Source organism: Zootoca vivipara, chromosome Z2, assembly GCF_965207765.1.
Source record: "Zootoca vivipara chromosome Z2, rZooViv2.hap1.1, whole genome shotgun sequence".
In the NCBI taxonomy this organism is placed as follows: Eukaryota; Metazoa; Chordata; class Lepidosauria; order Squamata; family Lacertidae; genus Zootoca; species Zootoca vivipara.
In genome coordinates, this window is record NC_142585.1 from 34,388,506 (window position 1) to 34,411,878 (window position 23,373).

Consider the following 23,373-nt stretch of genomic DNA (forward strand, 5'->3'; position numbering starts at 1 on the left):
TCTACCTACAGTCCACATTGGCGTGGTGGTCTACTTGACACATCATTCTGGTACACAGCAACGATAATAATACTGTCATTATTTGTACCCCTCTCAATGGACTGTAGGCTAGGATCCAGTTCAGGGAAGGGGAATGTGGCCTTCCAGATATCCCTGGACTACAACTCCCATCACCTCTGATTGTAGGGTCACATGCTGGCCATGGCTCATGGAAGTTGGGAGTCCAACAACCTCTGGGAGGTTCAGTTCCCCATCCCTGAAGACCTGACCAAGTTTACAATGGAAGCCTCCTGTGTTCACTCCTTCCCTTGCCATTATACACATTTGGTGGTGAGTTGGGGCTAATGTTTCCTTGAGAATTCCATTCTTTGGAGAGATAGTGCTCACCTACCTCCTTGTTCCCCATAACCAACAAGCTTTATTTAACCCACACCATGGTTCCCATAAAACACATTCCTCTCAATGAGATCAGAACATCATTTTATCCAGAAATCTCTTCAGTTTATCCAGGGCACCCAATCTAGTCTTGTGTAAACACCACTGTAAGAGACATCTGCTTATATGCAGAGAAAGAGGCTAAGATTTAGATGTCTCTAAAGGGGTCTTGTATAGACCTGTTACCATGCAGGTTCTGGTTTGCTAAAAAGACAAAAAAGCACCAAGAAATTCTGCAACCTCCCCCCCCCCCGAAGAAAAAACTTCCAAAAGGCATGAACTCTGACATCTATGGCCACATCCTCACCATACATTTAAAGCACATGACCCCACAAAGAATCCTGGGAACTGTAGTTTATCCCCTTCCCAGAGCTACCATTCCCAGCACCCAACAGTCTCCAGGATTCTTTGAGGCGGGCAGCAGTTCGTTTTAAACATGCTTTCCAATGTATGGTGTGGATGTGGCATATTATAATTATTAGAGTGTCACAAATTTAGAAAACCAGCAGCTCTTCACCCTGCCAATGGGAAGTAACTCTGAATTATAATCAGAACAGCAGCACTACTGAGAGGAAGCAGTAGCTTCCCTTAACAGACTCAAAGGCAAAATTGTCCCTTTTCTTCTAATGCAAAGATTTGAAGGCAGAATGAAAGAACCATCTTTTCCTTTGCCTACAGAGAAACATGTGTTCTATCCTAGTGTTGTCTCTAGTCAAGCAGGATTCCTGAAGCACTCCAAGAGTTTGTAAACTGAGAGGACAGCAGGATAAGGGTACCAGAATACCATTTAACCTTACACTTCCAGCTGCTCCCCAAGGTTCATCTTGTCTTCCTTCTGAGACTTGAGGCACTGCTCATGTGCCAAGCTTTTGATAAGCTTCAGAAACAGAACTTTGAACTATTCCAAACCAGTTATGATGCAGAGCAGCATCAAAACCATCCTTTAGTGCTATGGTTTGCCCCAGAAGATGAAAACACAAGATAAAAATATAGAATCGGAAGCGTCAAGACTGAGGCTGTTAGATAAGGAGAGAGATAAAAACTATTGCCACCTCATTTGGAAAAACCAGTTCTGCCAGGCTTCCTTCCTTACATAGGTAAAATAAGCTACCAGTCCTATTTCAAAAAGTTTAATTTTGCTACACTCTTCTGAAATGACATCAAGTGGCTGTGGGTGCTGTGCCATTACAGCATTAGGCTTTACACCTGGTGTGGAGAACGTGTGATGCCCTCCAGATGTTCCTGAACTACAACTCTCATCATACCTGTCCATTGGCCATGCTTGCTGGGACTGATGGGAGTGGTAGTTCAGCATCATCTGGAGGGCCAAAGGTTCCCCACACTTGCTGGACCCAACCTTCCTTCTTGCTGTCACTCTTTCCCAGATATGCTCAGGATGACAACCTTGTGGACGAACTACATCCCAGCACCACAAGCACACACAAGCCTTGCCATAATCTTTTAATTTTTCCAGTAAAACATGGAAGACATGAGCTCATTAGAAGCCACCAACTTACAGAAGGACTGACAATCTTTACCCACACACCATAGAATGATTACACCAGAAACCCACAGTTGAGGAGCGACTTCGGTTCAGCACACATGGAAGCTTGGTCTCTTTCTCTCTCTCTCACTGGCCTTTTGTGTCTCAAAATCTTCTGTACAGCAAAATAGCTGCTAGGGTACTGAGCTATGTAGCAATGCTGCAGTGGGCACCTTATGGCCTGCAATCTCTCAGCAGTGGGAATAAGAGGAGGGAAAAGAATAGGGCGCCCTCTCTAAGGCAGTGGGTGATAAGGCCAATCCAACTTCATTCAAGAAAGCTCTTTGTTTTCACTGCTTAGAGCTAGCTTCCAAGTACAGCCAAGATCAAAATGGGAGGGGATCAGATAAGAGGTGACTTTTGGAGAGAGCTTTGCTTGGGGAAGTTCCGTGCTATATACCCATTTCCTTGAAGGAAGAAAGTCAGAGATCCATCTGGCATTTAGCTGTTGTGGGAAGGAACTGAACAGAATAGGGTTTAACAAGTAGAAGCAGAGTCCAGCAACTCCCCACAGAAGAAAGTAGCCAAGGTTTGAAATATGCTAGCTCTCTCTCCTCATACGGCCAAATTCCACTGGTGCCTGTCCTGTCTGTATCCCAAAAAGGGTTTTTTTGTGTGTGTGCGCATTAAGTGCCCTGCAGGAGGAATGCCCCTCAATATTCTTCATTCCATAATGACAGGGAAACAGGTGCTTCCATCTCCCTGTCTGGAGTCACTTAAGAGAGAAATACAAAATTTTAAAGGGAATAGGTCACTTGATGTGGAATCATTTCAGCAGGTGAGATTCAAGAAATGTTAAGAGTGCAGGGCCCAGCAAAACTGAAAGTCAGTCTCTTGGGAATTAATAGATCAGGAGAATCCTCCCCTGTGGCAGAGAGCCAGGAGACAAGAGTCAGGCCCCTGATAAGAGGCAGAAGCAGGAGCTTTCAGCGGCAGACTCCACCTCCAGGTACCTGCAGAGACTCTCTACGATCCAGGGCTATTTGGAGTCTTGAAGATCTTTTGCCTTCTTCAAGATCAGGTGAACATCAGAGATGGGGTAATCCTGCATGAAAAGAAAGAGCGAAAATCTAAAGGGCAGAGCTCGAATGACCATTCCCCACCCCAAATAATGTATGGCACTGTACAAACACTGAGGCACATGGCCACTCGGTGCCATCACTATATGCAAATGCCTTGCTCATTAAAGACCATAAAGAACCATTATTCTCAGCAATGATGTAACTCACATAATACTTTTATTATTATTTATCTTAACTACAGTATCTGTAAAGGGAACCTCTGTTACGAGTTAATACTTTATTATCCCCTTGGAGCTTTGCCTTTGTACCTTTGGTCCTTCCAGGGCGTGACACTCGATAGTTTAAAATATTTTATTCTTTGTTTTTATTTCTTCTTTTGGTTAATATATCAGTAAAATTAAAAAAAAACAATGGGCAAAAAAATAACCTGAATTGGGGGGGGGGTGATTTGTTGTAGAGTGAGGGAGAGGGAGACTGCACTGGCTAGGATCACCCACGTGACAGAGGGCAAAGGCTTCACTCGGCAGGTGTTAAACCAACATCCCTTTCCTGGTGGGTTTTCGTTTTTAAATGACATGAAGGATGAATGTCTCATCACTCCTCAAAAATCTGCTGCCTGAAAAACTATTTTGGGGGGTGATTGCATATTCAGTCATTTTAAGCCTTTCTAAGTTTTTTTTATGTTGTATTTAAATCATTGTAAACTGTCCTGGGACCTCAGGATGAAGGGCAGGTAATAAAGTAACAATAAAGCACAACAACTTGATGTCGCTGCCAAAACATGGGAGACTGAGTCAGTATCGGTGTTCCATTGGCTTCTGAAGACACGCCTCTTTACAAAGGCGTTCCTTTGACCCCTTGGCCTCTCGTATTAACTGCCTTAACAGGAAATGTTTTGTGGTACATTTTAATCAAGGTCATTTATAGTTGAATGTATTTAACGGAACTGGTTTTTTCTGCACTTTTATTTAGTTTTCATTCATTATACAATTGCATATTTCTAACAATCTTTACATTATATTCATGTTATAACCATTTTGCATATCGTATCTTTTCTTATCCCTGTGACTTCCCACCACCACGTTGTAGCTTCTTCTATTTACATTTCTACTTACATTTCTTTTTCTATTGTGTTGTGAATATTGTTTTTGTTTTTTCCCATAAAGCAAATAACTTATCTATCCATATTTTAGCCTGCAAAATTTAATCAATGCATATCAATAGTTTTATTTTGGAACAATGTTTTAACATACATCCTTCCACACTTTCCCATTCTTTCCTACGTTTCTGATTTGATGTCTGATATAATTGGCCAAAATGACAGCCACTATATATTCACATCTTATTTTGCCAATAGGCTTTTGATGGGACTGTTTCCCCTTTCCAATTTTTGGCTATTAATATTCTGGTAGCAGCTGTGGCATATAAAAACACTTTTTTCTTATCCTTAGGGATGTCAATTGATAAGATACCTAATAGGAAAACTTCTGGTTTTTTTCTCGACATTTTAAACATCATCTTCAATTTGTCATGTACAATACACCAGATTTTTTTATTTTTTTCACATTCCCACTATACGTGGTACATTGTTCCTTCTACCACATTACATCTGCAGCAAGTGTTGAGATTTTAATTTATAGATCTTAGCTTATTTGCTCCCTAATGCAATTTCTTTTACTTCTTGTTCATTTCTTATATCCATATTGAGTATCTCCAAAAACCAGGATGAACGATTCTTTATGTTTTGTAAATGGCTGAGAAACCTTATGGGTGTAGTACATACAAGCAACAACCAATTTGCGTGAGGATTATGTTTGTATACCCCGCTCTGCATAAGCCCACTCTGCCCTTTTGTGCCCATGTGTCCCTTTCAGTCCACCTCCAGGTTGTGGTAGATGCACAGAGAATGGTCATTGCCTATACATACATACGAGTTGTATCCAACTGAGTTCTCATCAGTACTACCCCCCCCCCGAATACTTGTCACTGAGAACTGCAGCTGGGTAGAGTGTTGCTGTTGGACTCAGGACCTCCTTGCAGGTTTCCCATTGGGACATCTGGTTGGCTGCTGTGAGAACAGGATGCCGGGCCAGATGGGCCTCTTTTTATATGTTCTTTCTAGTGGTTGCCCACCTTAGTTTACTAATCAAAGTGTGGAGGTGGTAAGGGGCAGGACAGAGGCAGGACAACTGAAGAACTTTCCCCTATTGCATTTTACCTGCAAAAGTCGCATATTCAGAGTAAAATCTCCTTCTAGTAATTGGTCCCGAATGAGCCTGGAAGATGGGGAGAAAGAAATGATCAAAGGACTGTTGCTTTGTTAACAGGATGTGTTGAGATGTTAACAGGATCCCTAACAACCCTCAACAAACTACAGCTTCCAGAATCCTATGGGAGGGGTACAATAACTGCTTTAAATGCATAGTGCAGCTGGGGCCTATGTAAGAAATAAAAGAAGCAATAAAAATACAACTAAAAATCATTCTGCACCTAGCAACGGCACATTACAATTGCTACAGCAGGCAAAAAAATAATTGTGGTCTGCCAAGACCCTCGGTGATTTTCAAGTGGTCCATGGACGAGAAGAGTTTGGGAAGGAAGAGTTTTCAAAGGAACTCAGCAAGCCTTTCCCCATTTGTCACCTGTCTTCTGGTGATCAACAGGTGGGCACCTGCAACCCATCTGCCAAAGTTGGCCCAAGGGGGGGGGGAGAGGCCAGGATGGTATTTACTTCACTTGTTCCATCTGTACAATGATTTCTGCTTGCACAACAGAAACCCCCAGATTTAGGCAGCACATGGGGGAACAAAAAGGGGAAAACATTCTATTGTGCAAGTAGAAATCCTTGCACGGATAGAAATGGCTCTAGATTAATGTCCCGATACAACACCGTTTCCTACCCTGATCTACAAACTCACAAGCAGACAATGAAGGTGAAAGCCATCCATGCATCCTTAATTTCTCTCCAGAGACACATATTCCAGGGTTAGGCTACCTCTGGACACACAGACTCTTTACAGCTATACTGCATAATGGCCATAGACAGATCTGACCTCCTATATGAGTTTCCCTGTTCCTTTGAAAAAAGAGAAGAAGTTTGCTACAGCCATCACCATGCTAGAATGACGATCCATGCAGGGCATTGCCAACAGTTGTGCTGGAACTCACATCAACATAGCGCAGCAGACTAGCAGCAGGAAGTCAAAGCGGCTGTCATCAGCAAAGAGAGAATCCCAGATGCGGATGACATCTGGCAACAGAAACTCCTGGGACAGCAGCAGCGTTAGCCAGCGGAAGGTGAAAAACTGGGGCTTGATGTTCTGCTCTTGCTGGTGGTAGAGAGACAAAAGCATTGTTTCAGACCACTTCTTTAAAAGTGTGTGTGCGGGGGGACTAGGGGGTTATCTGTTCCAGTTCCCTTGATATCTGGGGGAGAGGGAACTTAAGAAGCTTCCTTTGTGTCAGAGCATTGGGTCCATCTACCTGAGTACTGTCTACCTCTACATTGACTAGCAGTGGCTCTCCAGGGCTTCAGTCAGGGAGTCTTTCCCAGCCCTGCCTGGAGATGCTGGGGATTGAACCTCAGACCTCCCACATGCAAGGCAGATGCTCTGCCACTGAGCTGTGGCCCACAAGCAAGTGAAGGGATCAGAGCTATGGTTCTTCCTCTTAACCACAAAGATTCCAATCTCTGAATTGAGAGCTGAGTTAAACAGGAACATTTTGGGGAGCAGAAGTGAGCCTACTAAAAAGCTCTCGGTCCCCTTTTCATTTCCTTAACCAAACCTACAAGGCAGTTAAATTCTCTGCAAGTTTAAGTTACCGTTAAGCAGACATTTAAATTTTTGTTTAGCCTCTACACCTCTCTGGAGGATTTTTGATTCAAGAAGTTCCCTTCCCCCTTTCAAGTCTTTTGAGAAGAATAAAAATTGCTACAGATCAAGGAACAAGTAACCATTGGGTTCATTCAAATGACTTACACTATTTATTTCACTTATGTGCCACCTCTCCCTCCAGGGAGTTCCAGGGTGGCATACATGGTTCTCCCTCTCATTTAATCTCCACAACAACCCTGTGAGGTAGGTTAGGCTGAGAGGTACTGACCGGCCCAGTGAGTTTCATAGCCAAGTAGATTTGAACCCTGGTTTATATTAAGTGTTTCTGTTTCAAAATTCTGCTGCCCCTGCTCACCAATTCCCCCTCTCGTTACAGCTCACCCACCCTCTTGTGTCTATCCTGACAGGTTTAAAGGGGCAGGTGCTTCAGAGAACAGTTGGTCCTCTTTATGTATATAGGAAGATATACCACTTAATGCCACGATGGATGATCCCTTCATTAAGGATGCTTCCCATACACACATACCAAGGCTTCCTAGGACTCTGTTTGAAAGCACTGTGGAATATTCCTTACCAGTTTCATGTAGAGCTCCACATCTTTCTCTTTCAAGGTGGAGTACACCTTCTCCATTTTGTAGGTGATGCCACACTGAGAGTCATCCAGACTCTTGATGAAGTTATCCCTGATCTCAGACATGAGGTTAGTGAAACAAAAGAAGGTATCCGCTTCTGCGTGTTCTATAGGTGGGGGGATAAGGAAGATACCATCAGCTTTGTTATCAAGACCACAAGACCTGGTTTGTACGTTTCTTGGATCTCAGCAAGTTACCACATAGTATTACAGAGTCAAGGTCATCCCAAAGCTATGGTTTGTTCAACAAACCACAAGTTGCCCCATAGAGAAACAAACCAGGGTTTATTGAACATTCAGCATTGCAGTATTTGAGAACTGGAAAGTATGTTCAAGAAGGTCATGTGCTCTTCTTACTTTTCCATTCGCTGTTGGGGTCTGTAGCAAACGTGTAGTAAAGAGGTCCTACGATTTCATTCATCCCTTGGACGTAGGCTATCCCCGGATTCAGTTTAGCATAGATGAAGAGGATTCGTTCTACGACCTCCCAGTGAGCCTCACAGCCATTGGGCAGAACCTCATACTCGTTCAGCGAGTTAGAGGCCAGCGTTTTCAGAGGAGAACATACCTAAGAAATCAAAGGAAGGAGAACAACATACGAAACCATTTGCAGATACCAGATCTAGAGCAAATGGAATCTCCATTTATAAATAAAGTGTTTCCTGCTTGGCAGGGGGTTGGACTGGATGGCCCTTGTGGTCTCTTCCAACTCTATGATTCTATGATTTCCATCACTTAAATCCCACCTTTCCCCATCTTTTGAAATTAGCACACAACATGCTTATAACAAAATCGCCACACTCCTAAAACCAAATAATATGAATCAACATATTCCATATGCCTCTATATTCATAATAATAATAATAATAATAATAATAATAATAATAATAATTTATTATTTATACCCCGCCTATCTGGCCGGGTCTCCCCAGCCACTCTGGGCGGCTTCCAACAGAAAAATAAAACACAATAATCTATTAAACATTAAACGCCTCCCTGAACAGGGCTGCCTTCAGATGTCTTCTAAAAGTCTGGTAGTTGTTTTCCTTTTTGACATCTGTTGGGAGGGCGTTCCACAGGGCAGGCGCCACCACCGAGAAGGCCCTCTGCCTAGTTCCCTGCAACTTGGCTTCTCGCAACAAGGGAACTGCCAGAAGGCCCTCGGTGCTGGACCTCAGTGTCCGGGCAGAATGATGGAGGTGGAGACGCTCCTACAGGTATACTGGACCGAGGCCATTTATGGCTTTAAAGGTCAGCACCAACACTTTGAATTGTGCTCGGAAACGTACTGGGAAATGTACTCGGAAACGTACCTTGTCCTTCCAAGAATTGGAACATGATGAGTGATTACTCATATCCTCACTGTTCCATTTATTTTACTGTACAGTATATATATTTACTTTGTTTCAATAATATTTTGTACTTTGTCTCTCTTGCTATTTCATATTGTTAAAATTTCAATTATACACACAAACACCTCAGATGGAGGAAGTTCATGTTCATACAGGAGAAAATGGGACTTCAGATATCTTGGCCTTTCTCTGCTTCAGGCTTTTAAAGTCAAGACCACACATCCCCAAACTTCGGCCCTCCAGATGTTTTGGACTACAATTCCCATCATTCCTGACAACTGGTCCTGTTAGCTAGGGATCATGGGAGTTGTAGGCCAAAACATCTGGAGGGCCGCAGTTTGGGGGTGCCTGGTCAAGACCATCATTTTGAATTAGGCCTCAAAACTAGCTGGAAGCTAGTCTGGTAGCCGCATGTCCCTACTTTAGAGAGAACAGACCTCTATTTGAAGGCATTTTCTATTTCAGTGTTTTTCAACCCTGGGGTCTCCAGATGTTGGAATACAACTCCCATCGTTCCTGAATACTGGCCAAACTGGCTATGGATGATGGGGGCTGTAGTCCAGCAATAACAAAAATGCACAGCTCTCTTTCCCTTACGTTTGTGACGCCACTCCGGTTCCGTGCCACTGTCTGTGACTTGAGTGTTGTCTGCTCCACTCGCTTCCGGAGGGTCTCAAACTCATTCAGTGGGTCCAGGATCAACAGGCAGGGGTATTCGGTCATGCTCTGGAAGAATGCCATGTCAGGATACAGCCTCCTGGGTGAAATAATTATTCATTGGGCTTGTAAAAAGGACAAGCAAAGCACCATGGCGAAAAGGGAGCCGTCCCAAAGCAGATTAAGCTGTGGCAATGGGATTTAGGACTTCCCACACCCCCTACACTCACATCTTCACATACCTGACATCCTTGTCTATCTGCAGCAGCACTTCGTTGTCCTTGAAGTAAGTGTTCCACCTGCTATCAGGGTTCGGATTCAGTGGCTTTATGGAAGAGTTTGAGACAAGAAGCCAAGTTGAGAGTAAGAAAGGCCTTCAAACACTAAAGCAGGGCTTCCAAGAGCTTAAGGAGAGCCTTGCAGGATCAGACTACAGGTCCAGCTAGCTCAGCATCCTGTTCTCACAGTCGCCAAACAGATGCCGCTCTGGGAAGCCCGCAAGCAGCACTCGAGCACAACCGCAATCTTCCCACCTACAGTTCCCAGCAACGGGCATTATTCAGAGGCATACTGCCTCTGACCATGGATTAGCCTTAGTATTGATGGTGCACTTACATGATCCTCCATGGTCACATCTTCTCTAGAGACTCCGAGGTTGGCTTTGGCTATTCCAGGCTGTATAATCATTTCCTTCAAAAACTGGGTATACAATTCTCTTCAACAGGGAGGGGGAAAGAATTGTATGTTAGGAACCAGACTTAAACCCAAATACTCACTGGCACCACCCACAGTCAGTGTGCAGCCCCAGATTACCCCAGAAGGCCCATGATATAATGCACAACCCTGCTCTACAATGAAAGAGGGGGGAAAGAGAAAGTTGCGTCAATGACGCAAAACTGATTGTGGGCTCTTCTGGTATTCAGTATTCTTAGATCTGCTTTAAATAAACATAGAAAGTGCCAAGCTTTATTCTTGCATTTTCTTATTCTAATCTGACTGCAGCATCTAGTTTAAGTTTTGTTTTGTGTTTTGTTTTTTAAAAAAAGAGTTGGAAGCTTTAATTGGAAGATCAATTCACAGTGAATTTAGTTTAATTTAGTTAGACAATTTTTGCTTGTTTTTTAAAAAGCTTTTTCATTGCTGATCTATTGCTATTATCAGCAACTAAAAAAGTAAAAAGTAAAAAGTATGGCCCTCAGTCCTAACAATCAGCAGTATGAAATTTCCACAGCGGACATTCCAATAGAGAAGCAAGTGCGCGGGTATTTTAATTAATAATTAGAGAATCAAACATCAATCAAGCATTGGCTGCTATTGTGAAGTCAAGAGAGATTGATCTTAAAAAAATAGTAGTGATATAAAGTCCATAGACAGGGGGATGAAGGACCCAGAAAAGATTAACGTACCTCTGCTTCTGCAAAACAGAGCTCCATAAGTTTCTCTCCACAGGAAGGTAGTTCAAGAGGATCTGTATAAAGACAGCAGGATGACTATAAGGGCCTTATATTATTGAGCAGCAGTTATTTAGCTAAATGTTTATGGCTACCTGTTTTTCTAGAGCACAAGAATCTTAAAGGAATCCAGCTCAATATATCCTTGGGGTAAAATTGTTTTCACATAATCACATTTCTCCCATCTGTCAAATGGGAATGTGCTGCAAGGATCAACCTATTATTTATTTATTCATTTATTAAGTTTATACCCCACCTTTCCTCCCAGAAGGAGCCCAGGGTGGCAAACACATCAACAATACAATGAAAAGCACACCTAAAAACAATCACATATACTATCCCAGTTAATAATTTCAAGGTTTCTGGGAAGAGCCACTTTCAGCTATCAAATCCCTAGCTGAACAGGAATGCTTTTCAAAATTCCTCCTGAAAGTTAATAACAAGGGAGACAGATCCCCATCAGGGAGGGCATTCCACAAATGGGGAACCATAACCGAGAAGGCTTTGTGTTTGTGAAGCACTTAGGAGTTCTGCCTAAGTGATACAGTGTGATTTGAAAACATCACCCCAACCTCTTAAGCCTGTACAAAACACCAAGAGAAGACTCAGGTTCCTCGTAAAAAACAAACACCTACCTTCCAGCACAGACAGCGCAAGCCACCTTCAAAGGGAATCCCTGTGAAATAAGAGAAAACAGGACCACTGAAATTAGCTGTCTTTCTCCACCAAGTGCATGACTTCCATCCTCATGCCTAGATTTCCCTTCTCTGGGTTCAGAGGGGAAATGTGACACTCGGAAGATAAGAATCTAAGAAGAGCCTGGCTGCCGGACCAGGTCAAAGATCCATCCTGTTCTCTCAGTGGCCAACCAGATGCCCTAATGTGAACGTCTGCGAGCAAAAGCTGAGGACAGCAGAAACTCTCCCCACTGTGATTCAGAGGCATCCTGGTATTCAGAGGCATCCTGCCTTCGGACAGTGGGGGCAAACCATAGGCAGCATAGCCGTATACTCCATGAACAGACAAAGAAGTAACAAATAGAGAAACAGAAAAAGGGAAATAAACAACTAAAGGATGGAGGCATCCAGCAGCTTCTCCTTCACTGTGTGTGTGTTGTGTTGTGTTGTGTTGTGTGTGTGTTGTGTGTGTGTTTTCTATTCCCTCCAGTATTCTCTACCTGTTTGTTTTTTTAACTGGACCTTAGTCTAATTTTTATGCTTACATCCCACTTTTTCTCCATGGAGTTCAAGGAGGCATACATGGTTCTCCTTCCCATTTTATCCCACCAATTGGAACCTTGGCCTCCCAGGTCCCAGACAAACACTGCAATCACAGTATCACACTGGCTCTTTAGCACATTTCTCTGTTTTCATCCTCCCAACAACGCTGAGAGGTAGGCAAGGCAGAGAAAAAGAGAGTCAGAGACAGACAGAGACAGAGAGAGCAACAGAGATGTCCGATTAGGGTTTTGAAGCTGGGTTGCCCTATGCCAAATCTAATAAACTAGCCATGAGACCACTGTGAGAACAGGATGCTGTATTAGATGTGCTACGGTATTGGCCTGGTACGGCAGGTTCTTCTTCTGTCCTTAAGTTCTTTTTTTTTAAGCACACAAATTTCAAGACAAGCAGCATTTACACATCTAACAGCGTAAAAAGATTTTTAAAATTTCAGTTGCACAAGCACTTTTACGTTTCCAAGAGTTACTATGTTTAAATATTTATAGAAATAGTAACTCAGTGACAGCCAGGTTGGCCTTTGGTTGTTTGAAACAGCAGCCAGAAGTAGATTGTGGAACCTTTATCAGGAACATGTCAGCATTCCCTTAACTCACTGCAGGGGAGAATATAAAATGGCACAAGACTGTATGCGAATACAGTACTGACCACTTGCACAGTGTTTTAAAACAAGGCAATCCAAGTACAGAGGCAGCCTGTGATTCTCTTTGCAAAATGTATTATTCATAATGCAAATAACTGAAGGCAAAAAGCCCTGGGAACAGACTGTGATGTATTTAAGATGGGAATTAGAGGTACGCAGGAAAAGAACAAAAACTCTATGGGTGTAGGGACCCACTTACAGCCACTTAATGTCCTGATGGCTAAGAGACCCACTTATGGCTAAGAGACCTGAGCCTAGATCTCCTGTCTGTTCTAGCCCTTGGTAATGCCCAGTTGTGTTATTTTTTAATTTTCAGGATAGGAAGCTGGCTCGTACCATAGAAAGCTGCTTGTTTACACTGACTGACAGTGACATGCTGACTTACACTGACTCAGACCCTTGGCCCATCCAGCTCAGCAGAGTTAGCACTGACAGAAAGTGGCTCTCCAGGTTTCAGGAAGGGGGACATTCCCAACCCTACCTAGGGATGCCATGGGGGATGCAAAGCAGATGCTCTGCACCGAGCTGCCCCTTGCAGGAGTGAGTTTCACAGTTTAACTGTGACTGTGCATTGAAGGGAAAGACTGATAGTGGAGGAGAAGCGGTATTTTCAGGAGGGAAACACTTTGCTCTGCCAGCAGATTCAGATAACCTTCTACAGATCACAATGCTGTTCTAGTTACATCCGTATTTACAACCATAAGGCACGCCTGGTGAAAAACAGCAATGGTTATCTCCAAATCCAGAAACAGGTTGTTTTTGGTTTTTAGTTGCCTGAAGAATGCTGCTTTCACCCCTGATCAAAGTATTATTTTTTGCTAGGCTCCATCAGTTGAAGCTCATCCCTCCTGGGAAGCTTTGATCACCGCCTTAGCTTGAGCCCTTGAAACTGGACCTGTGCAGGTGTCCATTATGAAGGAGAATTTGCCAAAGTCACTTACCGCTGAAGCAAAGTTCACGGAGCTTCTCTAGCGTGATGTTGGCCTCACTAAGGATGTCTTGAAATTCTGCAATCCTAAAGGGGAGAAGGTAACACACATGCAGGTGATAAGTGCAACAATCATCAGAAGGAAGCAGTTTTAACACAACAATGCAACTGCATTCTGGGTTGCTACTTGTTATTATCCAGCTCTTATATGATTTAGACCAGCGTTTCTCAACCGCTGTTCTGCGGCACACTACTGTGCCGCGAGACGCTGGCTGGTGTGCCGTGACGTGAGAAGGGCGATTTTGCAGCATCGTGGTCCCCTTTTGCTCTAGCTGCAGGAAGCCGGCCAGAGCCTCCCCCTTTTTTTTGCAAATAAATTTTGGGAGGGAGACCGAGGGAAAGCTGCCTGCTTCTCTCTCACGCCGCTTTACGGCTGCTGAAAACCCCCCGAGAGAGAGCAGCGCCGCCGTACAGCGCCCAGGCTCCCTCCTCTCCCAAGGTAAAGGGATCCGCCGCCGAGAGTGGGAGGGGGGAGAGGGGGCGGGGGAAGGAGGAGCGCAGGCGAGAGCTGGTGGGCAGAAAAGTTGGCCAAGTCGCGGCAAGGCGAGGCAGGCGCGCGCGCAGGTAGCGGCTCGTGAACTGCGAGGCGCCAACCTGGCAGTGGAGAGCTAGAGCGCGCAAGGAGGGAGCGCGCGCAGGTGCCGCCGCCGCTCTTCCAGCCCAGCTGCCATTCTCCCAACACTAAGCGCTCCCCTCTCCCCTCCTTCCTTTTATCCCACACCCCCATCTTTGCCTCGCTTTCTCCCGCCCTGCCCGTGGCCGCAATGAGCTTGACCCGCCGGAAAGCAATATTTGGCAAGTGTTTCTTACAGTCATAATTATAATATAGGGCAGCAAAGAGTTAATTTTTTAAACTTTTTTAATGGTGGTGTGCCTCGTGATTTTTTTCACGGAGCAAGTGTGCCGTGGCCCCAAAAAGGTTGAGAAACACTGATTTAGACATTGGGTACATGAGAGGTTTTTTTTTTTAAAATATTTTTATTAATTTTCCAATTAAAACCAATTATATCACATTCAATATTTCAAATTATACACATATATATATCAATCAAACCGAATGTTATGCCAAATCATCTAAAGAATTTTTTATTTGGGTTCCCATGCTTCAAGAAATTGGGAATTCCTCGCAACTGTCCACTGCCATCTTTTTTCTAAAGTTCAAATCGTCCTCCAAGTTCATAATAATCCAGATCTTCCCCTTACAGTCACATAGATGTTTTCCACTTTCATCCGATTGTTTCCCAGCTGCTGAGATAAATATCAAACAAAGTTTCACAGATGTTCTTTCTCCTGTGTGAGTTAATCAGTCCAGCCTCCCCATAAATCTTCTTAATGGAGCTCCCTGTTGCGTCGAAGCAGCTCGAAGCAGCGCCATCTTAAAAAGCTCAAATCACTTTCGTTTTTTCTCATAGCCATGAAGATTTACGATCATTATAGAATTTACAGCTTTTCCAGGCAGGAGACCCAAACATCAAACCATAAACTCTTCGTAAATTAATGGATCTCCTTGCCCTATAGCTGAACTTAGCTTCAGGTCGCTGCTCCAATTTAAAGTGCGTCACAGCTCATAAATCCTCCGAACGCGTCCAGAACTCCTTCCGTCCGACTAGGGGGGGGCTTTTCTCATCGGCAACTCCACATCTTTAAAAAATATGCTCAGTAACAACAGTTATAAAGTTCAACTCACACAGTCTTTTGCTTCTCTTTCACTCCAAACAAGCCAGGACATCGCGTCCGGGAAGGTACGAGGCAACAATATGAAGAAAAAAAATAAAAACTCACTTCCCTTATCGCTCCGTCCCCATCAATCCTTCTTCCAGATGCAGTACAGTCTTTGACTCCTCTCCCTCAGCAGCATAAATTTCTCAGCAGTAAACAGCGCTTCTTCCCCTCCTTCTGAAGTATGTCCATAGATTTAAGCCTAATTATCTTCTTTAACCATGGAAATCCCCGCCATGCAGATTAGCGTCCGGGAGTCCTGGCCCTCGTAAGTGCTCAGCCCAAGCTCCCCCCACTCCAAAAACAGTCGGAGTGGGTCTGGGGGCATCGCGGGCCAGCGGCCCCTCTCCGTAACCCCCGGAGAGGGTAGGGGGTTGCCATTTACTCCCCTAGCAACCGCCAAATTCCTTACGAAGGTCAGAGAGATGGAAAACAGGTCCGCCATTCCTGCAGGCGGAAACCGGAACCGAGAGGTTTGTTTTTTTAAAATTCCACCATGCCCGAATCTTACCAAGATAATGCCCAGGCTTGAATGGTGTTCAATATTACTATTAATATTTGCATCAAGGGCACCTACAATCTAGCCAAGCCCATTGTAAACAGTCAGAGAAATGTGCCGTTCAGATAAGGGCTTTTATCCGAGCAAAACGAAGCCATGAGACTATGGGGTGGGGGTGGGGGGAAGGAAGCAGCCAGCTGCCCCTTTCCAAACTACTGAAGTTTCTTAAAAAGAACAAAAGAAGAGTCTGATGGATCAGGCCAGTGGCCCAGCTAGTCCAGCATCCAGTTTTCACAGTGGCTAAGCAGGTGCCTGGGATAAACCAGCAAACAGGACTCGAGTCCAAGAACCCTCTCCTCTTCCTTTGTTTTCTAGCAACAGGTATTCAAAAGCACTTGTGCCTCCAACCATGGCAGCAGAGCACAGACATCATGGCTAGCAGCCATGGATAGCCCTCTCCTCCAAGAGCTTCCCTAATCCTCTTTTAAAGCTGCCTAGGTTGGGGGGGCCATCATTGCCACCAACGTGTGGTAAAATGTGACAGCTTCCATCTAAAGACCCATCAGTTCAAGCGCTGAACTATGAGCTGACAGAGACCAGGGTTCAAATCCCAACTAAGCCATGAAGCTCACTCGGTGTGACCTTGGGCCAGTCACCCCCTCTCTCCGCCTAGCCTACCTCACAGGGTTGTTTGTGAGGATAAAATGGGGAAGAGAACTATGTAAACCACCTTTAGCTTTGTCCTTCTATGGTTAAACATAACAACTGTTCCCACCCTCTACCGCCATGATTCCAAAGGCTTTAGCAGCTGATTTTTCAGCCCGCCCACCCCCTCCAGAGCAGCCTGTTTTTAATCCACCAGTGCCTCTTGCCTCTCTCCCCCTTTGCTCCTCTGCATTTTCGACTCTGCTTTTGGTTCCTGGAGAATAGGAGAGGGGTGGATTGGTGTCCCTCCGCTTCTTCCTTCTCCTCCAGGCGGTCATCTGCTCCAGCCCCTCTCTGCCATCACCCCAGTGTTAGAAACTGAGATATGAAAGCTAGGAGCAAAATGGCACCTAAAACCTGGGTTATGGGTGCAATAACAGAATGTCTAGGTGCACTTTTTTTAGTGGGGAGGCAGAACAAAGTCCTCCTTTCCTTCCATGGGCATAGCCAAGGCAGGGGGCAGGGCTATCAATAAAAATACATAGGTAACTGAGCTAACAAAAGACCTGCCCTCCAAAAAAACAAACAAACCCTGGCTACGCTAATGTTTCCTTCCGCTTAGATGCAGTACTGTGCCCAGAGCTCAGAAACTGCTCGCGCTAATGAAATTCCCTGTCGCAAATTGTGCCTAGAACAATGGGAGTTTCGAACACTGCATCACCCTGTTATTTCAGATAGTGTGTGGTTTGGAAAGCCCAGATAGAGCCCCGAGTCCAATTTAGAGGGGCAAAAAAAGGGTGTGAGTGGATGTGTTTTTAAGCAAAATTAGCTTTGTTCAGTGGGGGAGGGAAGGGGTGGGAGAGAGAGAGAAAGAGAGACTGGCAAGCATGACTGATGTGGGAAGGGAATAAAAGAAGAGTTGGGGAGGTTGCTTTGTTGTTGTTTTGACACCTATCTTTCCAAATTTATTTCATTCTGTTTGTGGGCATTCCTTTCTTCTTTATGTAATAAGGTGCTGAAAGGCTGGATTGGAGAGGTTTGGGACCTCCTCTCTTCTCCCAACTCCCATTATTTAGGAGGAACTGCTAAACAATAAAAAATTAAACATAATAACAGTAATACCGTAAGTGTTTGCATTGTGCTTGAGTGTTCAGATGCTGCAGGTATGTATTCCTTAAACCCTTATGTCACCCCTGTTAGGTACTGAATCAAAGCTTTGAAATTGTATTAACAAAATCATTAAACTTAAGTTAAATGTATTACACAGCAACATGGTTTTGTTCTTATTTGATAAACAAGGTCCCACTCGGAGTTACAACTTTTTAATGACAGGGTTTCTGTACCTTTGACAGTTTGATGACAGGCAGAATTCAGAAGTCAAAACTGCTGGAACCTCCCCATTTCAGACATAGTGATAAAATAAGCATCACATGTTGACTTGTTATCTGATGTGCATATGCTGCAGCCTTAGGCACTCACCAGGAAAAGATGGCAATCCTCAATTCAGAATGGACATTCTGAGAGATAGCGACTCGTCTAGTAATAGCGTGTTGTTGTTGCTTTTTAAACCAATTTCTGTTCTACACGGTTTTTCTACTAAATGGACTTGGCATGATCAATAAATTTATAAATATATATAAAAATATTACACATTGTGCCACCCTTTATCTCAAAGTAATATTATGGCATTTTAAAGACTTAACAAAACAAAACAAAAAAACACTCTGGAGCAGACACGGCCACCATCAAGGGAGAGGGAGAATGATGCCTACATTAATGTTTTAATGTTTTAAGATATTCTCAGATTCTGGATATTAAAAGGAAGATCTGCAAATTGCATTAACAGGATTTTGAAGGCTCAGCTGTATAGGCAGTCCTGCAAAAAACGTTACCTTGCAAATGAAGTATTCAAAGCCATGCTGCTAGAGAGGTACTGCTCAAAAATAATGAATTAGGTTGCAATCCCAATCCCATTTGCCTGGGAGAAAGCCCCTTTGAATTCAATTATCTTTTTTTTTTCTGTAGAAATGGTTAGCACTGTGCTGTTATGCCCATTCTTCCAAAAATATTGATATAATACACATATTTAACTGTGACTGCACTACTTGCTCAAGCTGCAACATAGCATATTGGGTTAAGTGTCAGGTAGGTAGCCATGTTGGTCTGCTGTAGTCAAAACAAAATAAAAAAATTCCTTCCAGTAGCACCTTAGAGACCAACTAAGTTTGCCATTGGTATGAGCTTTCGTGTGCATGCACACTTCAGTATCTGCCTAGATTAGCATTACCTTTTTTTCTTTTTTTGCTTCTGCATCAACACGTTAAGCTTTTGATCCACTAAGACCCCTAGATCCTTTTCACATGTACTACTAGTAAACCAGGTATCCCCCATGTTATATTTATTTCACTAATATGAACTGCATATTAGTCCACCTGCCTGCCTTCTTACTTCCAACCAATCAGGAAGCAGCTCTGCCTGCCATTGGCTCTGGCTCCACCTACTGGTGATCTCCCTGCCTTCCACCCCACCAGTCCCAACACCTTCTAGCCACTACAGTGGTACCTCACTAGACGAATGCCTCACAAGACGAATTTTTCGCAAGACAAATGCGTTTTGCGATTTCAATGGAGACTCGCAAGACGAAGTTTCCTATGGTGCGCTTCACAAGACGAATTTTTTTCATCCCATAGGGTGCCTCGCAAGACGAATTTTATGGGAAACCGCACTTCAATGCGTTCCTATGGGAGCCGCTTTGCAAAATGAATTTTTCGCTATATGAAGCGACTCACGGGACGAATTAAATTCATCTTGCGAGGCACCACTGTACCGCTGGCCACCATGAGAAAAAACAATAGACAGGCCCTTCTCCTCCAGCATCCTGTTGTCACAGTGTCCAACCAGTCTCCAACCAGATGCCTGCGGGAGACCCGCAAACAGGACTTGAGAACCCCTACTGTGGTCTCCAGCAATTGGTTTTCAGAAACATTTCTGATCTAGAATGGGCTTTCCCCCTTGCCTTTCTTCTTTTTACCACATCCCTGACACTTTTGTAGAAGACTCGATGCCTAGCAATTAGCAGAAACTGTTAAGATTTTTTTTTTTTAAGTAAGAAGCACTGTGTGTGTGTGTGTGTGTGTGTGTGTGTGTGTGTGTGTGTGTCACGTTTGCCTGAAAGCTGCACTCTGCACTCTATCTCTCCTGGAAGTTGTCTCTCTTCTCTTCATCCCATGTTTTGGGGCTTAGTCAAATTTGTTTAGGAAAGGTGCTTTACACACAAGTTCTTTCCTTGTGTGTCATGCAATTTCATGACACTGCACTGTGGGGGCTAAGCATACAAACATGCCCTCATAGACAACTGACTTTGCATTTTTGAGCATTTAGAGGAAAAATGGACACACACCCTTCCAAAAAAAACACAAAACAACAACCCAGGAAGGAAGATGGATTGCTAAATGCTGGAGAAGCTATTTTCAAGCCACAGTTGTTTCCTTCCTTGACACTGTAGATAATGGAGCTCTTCAGAAAACACATGTTAAAATAACCATAAAATATATATATTCCTGCAGCATAGTTATGTAGTGGTATTTTAACCCCCCAAACTCATAGCTGGTAGCAAACACATCAACATTTAAAACCCGTGGACAAGTGACTTCTATTTACACCACCATTCAACAGGTTAGTAAGCATTATAATCATCATAACATGAACATAGGAAACTATCTTGCTATAGAGTCTGACCACTAACTGGTCTGTCTCATTGTTGTTTACAATGGCTTTCCAGGGTTTCAGGCAGGGACATTCCCAGCCCTACCTGGAGATGCCACTGGGAACTGAACCTGGGAACTTCTGCATGCAAAGCAGATGCTCTACCACTTAGCTACCACCTTCCCCTAAAATTTAAGCATGATTCCAAGTCCTAATTAGTCCTAAAGGGCTAATTTAAGCAGAAACCTAAGAAGCTGCCAAGTATACTGTGCCATACCACTGGTTCATCTAGCTTAGGTAAAGGTAAAGGGACCCCTGACCATTAGGTCCAGTCGTGACCGACTCTGGGGTTGCGCGCTCATCTCGCATTATTGGCCGAGGGAGCCGGCGTATAGCTTCCAGGTCATGTGGCCAGCATGACAAAGCCACTTCTGGCGAACCAGAGCAGCACACAGAAACGCCGTTTACCTTCCCACTGTAGTGGTTCCTATTTATCTACTTGCATTTTGACGTGCTTTCGAACTGCTAGGTTGGCAGAAGCTGGGACCGAGCAACGGGAGCTCACCCCGTCACAGGGATTCGAACCGCCGACCTTCTGATCAGCAAGCCCTAGGCTCAGTGGTTTAACCCACAGGGCCATCTAGCTTAGTACTGCATAAACTGTCTGGCAGCAGCTCTCCAGGTAGCTCAGTTGGTAGAGCAAGATACCCTTAACTGCAGAGTTGCAGGTTCAAGCCTCTTGTTGGGCAAGTCTCTTGCATTGCAGGATGTTGAACATGATGACCCTCATGGTCCCTTGCAATTCTACAACTCTGAGTGGTAGTGACTCCATGGGTTTTGGACAAGGAGCATTTCCAGCCCTAGCTGGAGATGCCAGGGACTGAACATGGGACATTTTGCATGCAAAGCAGGTCCTCTACCACTGTGCTATGGCATTCCCCTGAAAAAAATGGGATTCAGTGGAACTAGGAATAATTATAAATCATTTTTAAAAACTTGAGGGAGAATTGCCTTCCTATGGAGCTGGAATCAATCAGTTTCAAATTAAGACAACCCTGGTTTACCAGGATGATTAATCTTCTGTAACAACAATCAATTTAGGCAAGGTAGCATAGCTAGCATGCCAGAACTGGACCAGGGAGACCCGGGTTCAAATCCCCATCCAACTATCAAGTTCATGCTGAGCAACACCGAGGTAGTAACTTTCTCTAGGCCTAACCTACCTCACAGGGAATTTGTGTGTATTAAAAGGAGATAACATATACTAATACCAGTACAAGCTCCTTGAAGGAAGGTTATAAATGTTGTTTTAGCTGTGTACACACTATACTTTCAAAGCACATTTTCCCCTCTTAAATAATTCCAGGCAGTGTGGTTTGTTAAGGGTTGCTGAGAATTGTCACTCTGAAGGATAAACTACAGTTACCACTACCCAGAATTCTTTGAGGGAAATAATGTGACACTACATTTTGAAAAATAAGGGAAAAGAAGACGAAGAACCAACAGGGAGGGGAGGGGAGGGAAGAGGAAGAGGGAAGGTTGCAAATGAGAGGCAGAGAGGAAAAGAAACCCCCTCAAATGTGGGACAAGAGAGGGCATCCTTCTACTTCTTGCAAAACAGGAAAGGGGAGGGGGATTAAGTATCAATAAGCATCACACTTACAAAACACATGCAAAGGGAAAAGAAAAAAAGAGGGTTTTTTGTGTGGGGTAGGGGAATGACTCTAAGCAAGCAAGCACACACCAAAAAGGAAAAGCAGTAGCATTTACAGAAACTTGCCACTGCAAACCTCACCTTCTCAAATCCGATAAATAATATCAGTATCTACTAAACAGCAAAAAATAAAGCTTATCCATTGTAGTCCTGAGCCCTTTTGGGGTGAAGGGCAGAACATAAGATTGAATAATAAATAAAGATTTGATAAATAATAAAATGCAATGCAAGAGAGAAAGGGGGAGGCTTCTTTCAGAACATTAGGGTGGCTCTAAGCAAACAGTACCCATTCAAAAAAGGAGGGAAAGCCATTAACGTTTGCACTGCCCATTACAAACGTCTACCACCCCAATTTATTTATAAATAACAAGTTCTCATTTACAAAATGCATGCCAAAAGGGTGGGGGGGGGATGGATAGGTTTTTCTCTAAGAGAAAACAAATGAACTGAACGCTTTAATTTTTTTATCGTGCTGTGCTGAAAACTGTCTAAGCAAACACACACATACATCCCCGCCGCCAAGTGGGGAACCCCAAAACATTTGCCCATTGCAAAGCTCATTTCCCGGTTCATTAATAGGTATTAAATATCAACAAACATCAAACTCACCCCTTACACACTTCCTGCAAAAAAAAACCCCGAGTTATTATTTATTATTTTAAAAGATATATTTCCTTTAAAAGGGAAGGAGGACTGGCTTTCTAAAAGCAACACCTTCCCCTCCCCAGAAAGAGCAAAACACAAACATTTGCCCATTGCAAACCTCTCGCCTTCAATTCATTAACACACATTAATATATCAAGTTCACCCCTTGCAATTTGCATGCAAAAAAAAAAAGCGAGGAGGAGATAACGTTTCCTAGTCTAAGCAAACACCCTTCTTCAAAGGGGAGAAAGCGGCGGGGGTAGGAAGAAGAGACGCGGAACAAACAAGCATACATTTGCCCACGCTTGTGCCCGCTGCAAGTCTTGCCACCCCAATCTACAATAACGGCCGCTATTGCCACCATTAGTCCCGCAGGCGCCCCACCTGCTCTTGTGGAGACTCGACATGGTGAAGGCCGAGCAGGAGCCTCCGCCGCCGCCGCCGCCTCCTCTTCTGTTCCCTTCTCCCACTCGCAGGACAAGCGGAGCCACTAGCGAGCAGCCCAGCACCAGCCAGCTCCATTCGCGGCGGGCGGAGTCTAAATAAATCAAGGGAGAGGAGGAGGAGGAGGTGCCCCAGGGAGGCTGGCCTGCCGAATTGGGCGGGAGGGGAAGGGGAGGTTGGTGCCGGTGTTAGTCCTACTCAAGAGT

General features: G+C 44.1%; 1 protein-coding gene across 1 annotated transcript; it reads right to left on the minus strand.

Moving 5' to 3' along the window:
* Nucleotides 1-1,881: 1,881 nt before the first annotated feature.
* On the minus strand, nt 1,882-23,373 carry TBC1D13 (TBC1 domain family member 13). Its single transcript, XM_035113239.3, has 12 exons — nt 23,108-23,373; nt 13,750-13,823; nt 11,563-11,603; nt 10,883-10,944; nt 10,092-10,191; nt 9,719-9,801; nt 9,417-9,576; nt 7,825-8,035; nt 7,411-7,574; nt 6,169-6,329; nt 5,219-5,276; nt 1,882-3,023 (listed from the first exon to the last, which is right to left on the minus strand). Exons 1-12 carry the CDS (start codon nt 23,128-23,130, stop codon nt 2,958-2,960), a joined length of 1,203 nt encoding a protein of 400 aa, XP_034969130.1. The 5' UTR covers nt 23,131-23,373; the 3' UTR covers nt 1,882-2,957.